The sequence below is a fragment of the Theropithecus gelada genome, chromosome 4, assembly GCF_003255815.1.
Source record: "Theropithecus gelada isolate Dixy chromosome 4, Tgel_1.0, whole genome shotgun sequence".
Classification (NCBI taxonomy): Eukaryota; Metazoa; Chordata; class Mammalia; order Primates; family Cercopithecidae; genus Theropithecus; species Theropithecus gelada.
In genome coordinates this window covers 29,686,170-29,697,024 of record NC_037671.1, presented here as the reverse complement: position 1 = coordinate 29,697,024, position 10,855 = coordinate 29,686,170, and the positions used below count along the sequence as shown (strand labels likewise).

General features: G+C 42.9%; 1 protein-coding gene across 1 annotated transcript; it reads right to left on the bottom strand.

Moving 5' to 3' along the window:
• Positions 1-8,172: 8,172 nt before the first annotated feature.
• Positions 8,173-10,372, bottom strand: ABT1 (activator of basal transcription 1). The gene is made up of 3 exons (XM_025383304.1): positions 10,098-10,372; positions 9,218-9,414; positions 8,173-9,063 (listed from the first exon to the last, which is right to left on the bottom strand). The coding sequence occupies exons 1-3, from the start codon at positions 10,348-10,350 to the stop codon at positions 8,683-8,685; spliced, it is 831 nt and encodes a 276-aa protein (XP_025239089.1). The 5' UTR covers positions 10,351-10,372; the 3' UTR covers positions 8,173-8,682.
• Between the last annotated feature and the right edge of the window lie 483 nt (positions 10,373-10,855).

Below are 10,855 nucleotides of genomic sequence, written 5' to 3'. Positions count from 1 at the left end.
TAACTGGCACATATGATAACTGGCATCATTTTTATATTGAATTTGTGTGTTTATGTGAGTTTCTGTACTACAAGTTACCCCACTGCAAGAAGTTTTAAGTGTTATTATTTCCAGACCTATTGCAGAGGTAAAATTATACCTTTACATGTTTGTTGCAAAGTAAATTGAATAGAAATTAGGAAATGATTTAAAATTTCTTATAAAATTCCTTTTTCCCTGTGCTTAAGATCCAAATCTGAACGTCAGAAAACCTGGACTCTAGATCTGCCTCAGTTACTGGAATATGTAGTGCTCATGTAAATATATACTTCTCATTCCCTCAAACAGCCCTAAAACCAGCAACACATTACTTTACCCCATGGTCCTCAATGTTTCTTCCCGTATCCCAAATTATCATGCTAATTTTGACAATATACAGATAATTAAAAAAAAAATTAAATTGTATTAGTAAACAAGTTATTTTAACATTTGTCTAAGAATTATAATAAACACAATTTATGACATAGAAAAATGGCCTTTGCACTTCCAAATTTCTCCAAATGCTAAATGGCTCATGTCAGACTTCCACTCAAGTTTTTGTTATAGAAGACTAGGTAATAACAATTACTATACTTATACTATCTCTTCTAGGATATAGTGGAAGCACTAAGATTTAAAATTCTATCAGGCTTCCATGTGATCCAATTTTGTAACTACTTAACTAAGATTATTTGCATTAAATAACAGATAATTCAGAATTAGTTGACACAAGGGACTGAAGAATTCCTTACTATGGTTTCAGATCTTTGGATTGAGTTTTATATGTGCAGGTCACATCTACCTTCAGGGTTTTCAAATGGGAGTGGAGGGGAGGAATACAGCAATTAGGAGAGAATAACTTGACATTGTAAATGGAGAGTGTGTTAGGTCCTGGAAATCACTTAAGAGAACAAGCACTTGGGGAACATCCGTATATACTCTCCAAAGAAGGGCGAGCAAATGGAAGTCTTTGGAATGTGAAATGCCCCTGGAGTTCATAAGAATGTTTGGGACTCTGACTGTGAGATGGCAGAACTATGCTTGAGCCAGCTGTTCCACTTTCAGGTGGTGGAGACAAGTCACTTGTTCTCATCAGGTACATCTTTGTAGTATTTCTATTGGACTTCATTTCCATTTAAGGTGTACTGAAACTTCTGAAGTCTTCAGATTCAGCAAGTCTATCAAAGTCAAAAGGCTTTTTGGACCAAGATCTGGATCAGAATGGAATTGTTCTAGGGAAATAATTTGTCTTTTATCCTAAGTTTCTTCAGGTCCTCACAGGATAACTATGGATCCTAGATTTCTGAGCCCACCTAGCTTAACCTTCCTTGGTGATCTGATATTCCAGGGAAACCTATTGTCCTGGGCCTTTCCAAAGTGGCCCTGTTAGAACAGGAGCATATGGATCCTCTTCCCAAAAGCTGCATATGATCTTGGCTTCCATATACTTTGTTTGCTGTATGCATTTTATTTTCCTTTATATATAAGATATAAAATAAATATAAAATGCATACAACAAATTTTTCATTTTTTAAAAAATAGAGATGAGGTCTCACTATGTTGGCCAGGATGGTTCTGAACTCCGGCTTCAAGCAATCCTCCCACCTTAGCCTCCCCAAGTGCTGGGATTACAGGCATGAGCCACTGTGCCTGGCTTATTTTAAATTTCTTATGTAGCTAAGTTTTTCTCAGCAACCAGAGTCGATGACCTCCAGTTATCATAATTTTTCCTCATGGGAACTCATCTGGCTTTGTGAAGAACAAACAGCACTTTCAGGATTTTCTGTAAGATATTTGGCCCATTTTCTGTAGAAATGCAACTTTCATGTGCGTGGCTCAGATCATCATCTATGTTGGGAAGTTTTTCTTCTCCATATTAAGTGGAGCCAACATTGTCCAGACTTTCATTTCATTCTGTTGTCATGCCTCTAACTCGGCTGAAGACTTTAAAAGTCACTTCAAATTGGGTGTTTTCTGTGTGCATAGATTATTTCCAGTTTGTATATATTAATATGATCTGAAAATGCTTCTTCTATATTTTTTCAGCCAATTCAGCATATTTAATTTCTTTTTCCTTCAACAGGTTTTCAAGAAACACTTGAGGTAGCATGATGAATCAGTTTCTTCAATGATTCTTTTGATGAATCATGAAAGAATGTCCATTTCCAAAAAAAAAAAAAAAAAAGGAAAAAAAAAACCGTCCATATTCTAACTTATTACTTATATACAATTCTAATTTACACCATCCATATTATCCTTTCCAAGTATAGTGGCGAGATTGCTCAGCTTTAGCCACTCTTGAGAAACTTGATCTAATATTACTTATCAGTAGCATTTCTTGCACATGCACCATTGAATCCTTAGCCAAGAGACCCATTGGCATGGAATATAATGATCCATAGAAAAGGGCATTCTACATTGAGCCCCCTACCCAAATCTCTGAAAATGGCCAACACATAATTCATGGTTGTAAAATAGATTAGGAGGTTTGTCTATTCCTAAATAATAGGCATTTACATCCTTCCTAACTGGTATCTTTATCCAATCCCAGGGAGCACCTCCTCTCAAAACTCCTCATAATTGCTATTGAAAGATCTATCCAGTCTCTTTTGTCTGTTTCAGCCTAGATTCTCAGAGAGACATCTTTTAAAGACAAAGATGGATATATCAAAACTCCAACAAGCCATTCCAAAACATCATAAACAAAGAGGCCACCCTAACTTGCCTGTTTAATATTGCAAACCACATACCTCCCACTCCCTGGTCCCCTTACTCTGCTTGACTTTTTCTTTGCTCCATAGAACTTATTATCTTCAAATATATACAATTTACTTTTTTGTGTTTATTGTGTGTTTCTCCCCAGCTTGAAAAATCCACCCTAGTCTCTGCTGCATACTGTTGATGTATTCAAATGCCTAGAACTGTGCCTAGCTTTTAGCAGACACTCAATAACTGTTAGTTGGGAGACTAAATGAATAGAGGACATCCAAGAATCAACAGTTCCAAGTTGAGGAAATCATCCTAATGTAATCTGACTCCTGGGCTTAAATGTCACTGAAAGGACTAGAAAGACAAATAGGGTAGTGAATATCACCACATTCACCCATCTCCTACCCATCATCATACTTCCAAGGTCAACCCACATATGCTTAAGAAAATGAGAAAAACAGGCACAAATTTAGAAAATCATAATATTCAGAATAAAATCCAGAAGAAAATTATTAGAAGGTATACATACTGGAGAATTAGACGAAGGCAGAAAGAAAAAGAGGAAGCAGGAAGACAGGCAGAAAAGAAATGAAATAAAATCTGTCACCAACTTACTCTTTAAAAAACAAATACAAGGTATGATCGCAATTTCAGGCTCGCAGTTTGGTGGCCAAGCACTAATGTACAGCAGTTTCTGGTTTTGTGCCCTGGGGTTTGGCCCCTTAAATTACTGTACTATCCCTTAATATTTGTATCAGATTTTGCATTAAATGATTTTCCCCTCTGCTCTTGCTGGTGTCTTTCTCATTTAATATATTTTCTTCCATGCAACAGCCTTCCAGTGGCTTCTCTCTCAACTGAACTATCAGTGAAAACTTCCTTATTGAACCGAAAATAAATTGAGTCTGATGTCTCTCCTTTGATTCTACTCATACTTATTTTGAAAAACGCAGCTATCCGGCGTCCTGCTCTCCACCCAATTAACACTTTGATGTTCCTCTCTAAGAATAATATCTGTATTATTACAAACCTCTGTGTTTTGTTGTTGCTGTTGTTGTTTTTTGAGATGGAGTCTTGCTCTGTCACCCAGGCTAGAGTACAGTGGTATGATCTCAGCTCACTGCAACCTCTGCTTCCCGGGTTCAAGCAATTCTCCTGCCTCAGCCTCCCAAGTAGCTGGGGTTACAGGTGCCCGCCACCATGCCCAGCTAATTTTTGTATTTTTAGTAGAGACACATTTCACCATGTTGGCCAGGCTGGTCTGGAACTCCTGACCTCGTGATCCACCCGCCTCAGACTTCCACAGTGCTGGGATTACAGCGTGAGCCACTGTGCCAAGCCTATAAACCTCTGTTTTTAAAATACATTAACATAGGAACAATGAAAGTCAAAAAATGGGAAAACATTTTTCCAATACACGGAGAAGAAGCCTCCTTTCTAACGTATTGTTTAGACTGAAAAAAAGTAAAATAACCTTGTTGGAATGGAGATTTTCCACCACATTCATTTCTGTGGCACAATTGGTTAGTGCGTTCAGCTGTTAACCGCAGGGTTGGTGGTTTGAAACTCTGGTGCCGGAATTTTGTGAGAAATGGTATTTTCTTACTTCAGGGATTGTGTCTGGCAAATTAAATGAAAATCCAACCATTATTCTTCCCCTGATGATCCTTGGGTATCTTCATTTCCTTGTTTCTTGATTAAATTTACCAAGCTCCTTCTAAATGCCAGTAGATCTGAAAGAAATCCCATTGTTCTGAACCACTTATTTTGTTTCCAAACTCCATCTCTCTCAATGTGCTAGTCTATCCAGTAGAGTCCCCACAGCAAAAAGCAGCAGAAGTCACTCAGCCAAGGTCTTGCAGAGCTGGCCCTCTACACTGAGCTGGTGTTGCCTCTACCTGAATCAGTTCCTTGGGTCAGGCTTTGGACGTCACAATAGACCACGAATGAAAGGGGTGGAGACCTCTAGCTAGGATATCTACAGGCTTCCTGTGACTGGTATTTTCCTAAATTACCAGACTCTCTATTTTTTTCTTGCTGACAAAATGAATACCAAAGATGGTCTCTCTTAGACTCTGCAATTTCGCTTCTGACAATTTTTACACAATAGGTATATTTGTACAACTAAAATTGACTCATGTCAGCATTATTCTTTTAAACACTTAAAAGAAAAAAAGATTAGAAGAAGCTGCACATCCATCCATAAAGTCCTGATTAAATAATCAATGATAATTGACACATTGGAATTGGAGGCAAAGGTGAAAAACAAAAAGAAGTTCTCTGAATTCATTCACAGCCACCGTGCTGGGGGACCTCATTGGAGTGTGCTAACCCTGATAGCCCAGGTCAGCCACAGACTGGCCACTACAATAATTGCTGAAGGTGGCTGGACACACACCACGCAGCTACAAAAGACATTGCCAGGTTTCTGATGGTCTCTCCCCTCAGCCCGCCTTCGTGTCTCCAGTTAACAAGGGGTGCGAAAAAAGTGTGGTTTCAATGGCCCTGGTGACAGAAGATTGATTTTTAATCTCGACTCACTGAAACTTCTGCCTCCCGGGTTCAAGCAGTGATTCTCCTGCCTTAGGCTCCCGCGCAGCTGGGATTACAGGCACCCACCATTACACTCGGCTAATTTTTGTATTTTTAGTAGAAACAGCATTTCACCATGTTGCCCACGCTGGTCTCGAACTCCTGACCTCAAGTGATGCACCCGGCTCGGCCTCCCAAAGTGTTGGGATTACAGGCGTGAGCCAGCACACCCAGCCAATTTTCATTTTCTTTAATATTCTGTCAGGTATTGATTTCAAGATGGGCGCTGAGCGCTGTAGCTGTAATCTCAGCACTTTGGGAGGCCAAGGTGGGTGGATTGCTTGAGAACAGGAGTTCGAGAGTAGCCTGGGCAACACAGTGAGACCTCATCTCTAGAAAAAATATTTTAAAAATTAGCTGGGCATGATGGTGCATGCCTGTGGTCCCAGCTACTCAGGAAACTGAGGTGGGAGGATCGCTTGAGGCCAGAAGATGGAGGCTGCAGTGAGCCAGGATCGTGCCACTACACTCCAACCTGGGTGACAAAGTGAGACTCTGTCTCAAAAAATAAAAGGGGGGTGGGTGGGGAACAGCAGATCTAATATTGGATCTTAAGCAATTCGCTAAAATTCATATAAAGCCTCCTGGGGAGCTGAGCATGTCCCTAGACTTCCACCAAAGGATTTTCCCCTCATAATTCTACTGTGATGTAACAAGACAAATTTCAGGGAGAAAGGTTTTATGAGGAATCACAAGAAAAGTAATTTGAGAGTAGCTCTAAGTACGACTTTTGAACGTTTTTAGGGCAGGGCATGGTGGCTCATGCCTGTAATCCCAGCACTTTGGGAGGCCGAGGAGGGAGGATCGCTTGAGCCCAGGAGCTCAAGACCAGCCTGAGCAACATAGAGAGACCCTGCTTCTGGAAAAAAAAAAAAAAAAAAAAAGGCAGTTTTTAGGCACCCAGACATACCCTATTAAAGCCCTCTTATTCTACCAGGAGTCCCACCTCAACTTATTTGGAAAGAAATCAGCCCACTCCATTGCCATCAAATGCAGAGTCCCAGCTTCTCAGACAGGAGTGAAACTAAGTTGAATCAGAGTATACACTGCAACCACAAAATCATGACTGAGAATTATTACTCCGTTTGCTACTCTTGGTCTTAGATAAAATAAGTCCACTCATATTTGCAGGTACACTTCATTCTCTAGTTTATGACGTGCATTTCTCATGAGTTTCATGTAATAAGCATTCACTATATGCACACTGGGAAAAGCTGGGGCAAAGGTGGGGAACAAAGGATAAAATATTAAGAGGCAAATTGAGTCATATCTCTGAGCTCAGTTTTAATGGGGGGGATAACAATATTATATAGTTGTGGATTAAATGAGTTACTTCATATAAAAAAACAAAGTGCTGTTTAAAAAGAAAGAAAATTGTGGATGTAAAAAAATTATTTTCCTACCCTCAATAGGCTTAAAGTCAAGGTGAAAGACCCTAGGATATTTTATTCCACCCACTTATTCTCAGTCCTCACTCCACCTGTGACTTAATCAGCTTGCCTGGCCGCAGGTGTGAGCTCTTTGTACCGAACTGTTTTGGAGATGAAGCCTGAAATACCAACCCTTGAACATACTGTTATCTAATGCTGTCTGTCCACCCTGGGAATGCAATTTCTTTCTTCATTCAAGAAAGTCTTAAATAAAACCCCATTATGTCTACTGTACTTTCTAAGCTGTTAGCAACTGGAAGGAAAGTTTCTTCTTCACGTTGGTATCTCTTTATCTAGCAGAAGTAGCAATGGGCACTTGGAATTCTGAATAAATATGCCAGCCTGTCAAATTCAGATTCTGGATTTTTCTGTTTCACTTGAAGACATCAATGACCTGAGGAAACAATTCACATGAAACAAACCCACAAGAAATAAAAAGAGAAACAAGATGAAAGTTTCTAAGTGGAAATGTAGTTTGTGTGCCAAGTATAAGAGGTATGTGGGTTGTGAGAAATGTTATACCAAGCTTTACTGTGTGGTCCTTTTTACTCTACCCAGTAAAGTGCACCTATCAAGATCATAATGTGGTTAGGATATTTTACAGCCAAAGTAGACAAATCCACTCTACCCCATAAAACACAGATCATCACATTGACAGACAAAAAACAAAAACAAACAGCACAAGCAAAATACTAATCATAATCATCTACCACTTCCTGAAACAGCCTGGAAAATGATCAGAATTTTTGTCTACATGAAACTGTGTAGACTGTTTATTGTGACACCTAGGTTTTCAGTTCCTTTTAGTAGCTTACACTGATTCTTTGAAGCCTACAGGGCTCCTTTGCCTCAGCCCCACTATATACAAGTGCACCTGAGGCGCACTGGTTCTCTACTAGGCTTTGCCCACCTTTACAATGGTTCCAACTCAACACTCCACCCAGGAAGCATTGTTTGCAATTGTGGGAGCACTCCAGACTCTTTCAAACTTCTCCTTTATTATTCTTACAGTTATTTTGTAGGAATGACCTGGTAAACTTGGTGAGGACTGACTCACCACTGAAGACTGTGATCATCAATCAGGTCCCCCTTGAGAGGGGCTCTATGACATGCCGTGGCCCCCATTCCATCCCGTATATGCATCTACCACGATGCCTATCTTATACTAGTGGCCTGTAAAACTCTTAATACTAAGATGTGTTATTACCTATTGTCACTGTTTCCTCAAACAATGGCTTAGAAAATGCTGACTTAAGATACCTAATTGATAAACTGGGCTATTAGACAGAAATTAAATAGAAAAAAAATCCAGGTTAAACAGTAAGGTGGGTGGCGGGGGCAGGGGGGCTCTAAGATCAGGAGATGAAGGTGAACACAAGGAGATGAAAGCTGGAACTTGTCCAATGACCCTCCCCAACAAAAATAAAAAGGCATATAAAAATATTTTTATTTTCTATAAATACATTAGGAAATGTATTTCTTCCCAACTCAGTCCACGCCATTAACTGTCAATTTTTTCTACATAAAAAAGATGCTAATACCACCCTCACCTGTGACTGCTAAACAGAGAAAGATTGCCGGGACTAGGCATTATCCCCCTAGTTGGAAATAAAGGCCCCTTCCTGGGGGCAGGACGTGGGATTTTTTGGGGACCCTATAGACGTTGGCAGCCAAGAGTCAAACAAAACAAGCATATGCAATAGTCATAATCATGCTAGTATGACAGTATGAATTAGGTGACTCAGCCAGGCATATACAGGAGTTCGGAGTGAGGATAGTGGAAGCCATCAAAACTTGCACGTTTGGGCCCTTAGCAGAGACACTTGGTCTGAGAAACACAGTAAAATGTTTGCCTGGATAGTCACGATCATTCTACTATGAGGTAGACAGGAAGCAGAGCAGGGCTAGGAGCTGGAAGGGGCCACCCTGGCCCTCAGGAGTCCCTGACAAGGGAAGGTCCCTCCATGCTCTCTGAGGGTGGTGGGGCTCCAAAGATCCTGGCCAGGAGCCCTTTGTTGGAGCGGGCCTTGTCCTGGGCAGTCGCCAGGCGAGCCCGTTCACGACCCCCTGGCCGTGCTGCTTTCCGGGCCCTCAGTTCCTGCTCAGTAGGACGTTGCGCAAATGTCCAGGAGCCATCTGGGCGAGCAGGGTCCCCATCGGCCGCAAGAAAGCGTTGTCCCCGTTCCACACTTTGAAGATAGAAGTCGGTCTCACGCTTGGCCTGAGCAACCTCCGCTCTCAGGCGCTGCCTGCGCACCTGGCGCTCAAAGGCAAGGTGCTCGCTAAGGTGGGACCAGGTGAAACGGTGCAAGTACTGTGGGCAGAAAATAAGAAAAGATCAGGATAGTGCAGATTAGGGAGAAAGATGAGACAGGGGGACAAGACCAATGAGAAGCCATGGGTATACTTGGGCCAGAGCTGGGGAGAAGGGAGGGTGAGAGGTGTGGCAGAAAGATCTATCTCCTCACCTTGAGGTTCCAAAGATCATAACGGAAGGGGCTGCGCCTGCGGGCACCCATAGGCGTGTTGTGTAGACTGGCCGCCACGCGCTTGGCTATGCGCTTGTCACGGAACTCCACCCATCCCTCGGTGTAGTCCTTGCTGTAGGACCGCTTTTTCCCTCCCGCAGCTGCTGCTGCTTTCTTCTTGCGTCTCACGAACCGATCTGAGCGCCAAAGACAAAAAGACCTGTCAGGGACTATGCAGCACTCACTCAAAACCACTTCCCATTGCCCGCATCGTTCTTCACATCTGCCAGCGGGAGTCCCACCTGAGAGTTTTTGCCCAGGAGGGAGGGAACTGTAAATTGCACCCTTTCCTCTAGCTAACTCAATTCTTTCCTTAATTGTCCACTCCTTAATCTGGCCGGCTTTGAACGCTATTTAACACCCGCGCAAGTCCCCAACCTCAATGTAAAATTGAGGGTGGAAAGAGGAAAGGCGGTTGATCAGTTTCTTGACCTAGGCCGCGATGCTAAAGGGGTATGTTCAGTTTTGTAGAAAAGCTAACGAGGCTTTTACTCTGTTGTACTCATGTAACAAACCAGTAAACAGATCCGGAAAGAGAGGTGAGCACGGCCGGGATAAGAACACGAATAGTAACAATCCGAGAACTAAAGAACCACCAGACGCACTGCGCTACCCACTCTCCCCATATCCCCTCCGCCCACCCACCCCAGCATCCTCACAGACTGATTCACCAGCCAGGAGCCGAGCACCGCACTCCCCACCCCCAAAATCCAACAACTCGTGCCTCAGTCTCGCGCAGCGAAGCAACAGGACATCCATGCTTGCACCCCGCCAGCGAGCGACAACCTCCTCCTTTCACCGTCAGGGTCTGCATACTTACCCTCAGCCTGAAAGAAGACGCGTCCGACCTCGCCATAGGCGCTGAGAAGGTTACGGACGTGCAGGGGACGGAAGCGCGGCGGGATATGGCCCAGGTACACAATACCTGGCACTACCCGCTTATTGCGGCCACAGGCCGCTGCTTCGGATTCCTCCTGCTCCTCCTCCACGTCTAGTGTCTGTTCTGTCCCTTTCAGCGGCTCGTGCTCCGTTGCGGCCTTCTCCGATTCCTCTGCCTCCATGTTGACTGACATGAGCGGCACGAAGGCCGTAAAGTGCTTTGCCTACTGACGCAAAACGTGTGCGACGGCCTGAGACGAGGGGGCGGGGCCAAGGCGGTGATGACAAATGAAAGGATATGATTGGCGATGCAGTCGGGTCCAGGGGAAGGCCGAGGGGAGAGGGCGGAAGTGGGGTGTCAGGTGGAAAGCCAGATTCAGAGCGTGGAAGCGGGATAGGAAGCTTGTTTTAGCTTCACAGATTCCCCGTCACATCTCCAACTCAGGACAGGCAGAACCAGAAAAGGCAGATCCCCAGATATAACCTACCCTATAGAACGCCGCTAAAGGCGGGTTGATGCCGGGTTTTTAGGGAATTTTGTAGAGCAGTTTTAGGGAAGTTTCTGTGTGTTCTAGCGATCAAAATAGCATTTTATTCGAGGGCCCTGGGTGCGATTCCAGCTGAGGAATGACTCACCTTTTAAAGTTTATACATTTCATTTAAAAGATTTGAGTTTTGAAGTTTTAATTATTTCTGGAA

Bases quoted from the DNA above. Each gene is read 5' to 3' on its own strand.
- ABT1 (XM_025383304.1), bottom strand. From the start codon at position 10,350: ATGTCAGTCAACATGGAGGCAGAGGAATCGGAGAAGGCCGCAACGGAG. The intron at 9,415-10,097 runs GTAAGTATGCAG...TTTGGCGCTCAG, and splicing joins CGTCTTCTTTCAGGCTGAGG to ATCGGTTCGTGAGACGCAAG. The intron at 9,064-9,217 runs GTGAGGAGATAG...TTCTGCCCACAG, and splicing joins ATGATCTTTGGAACCTCAAG to TACTTGCACCGTTTCACCTG.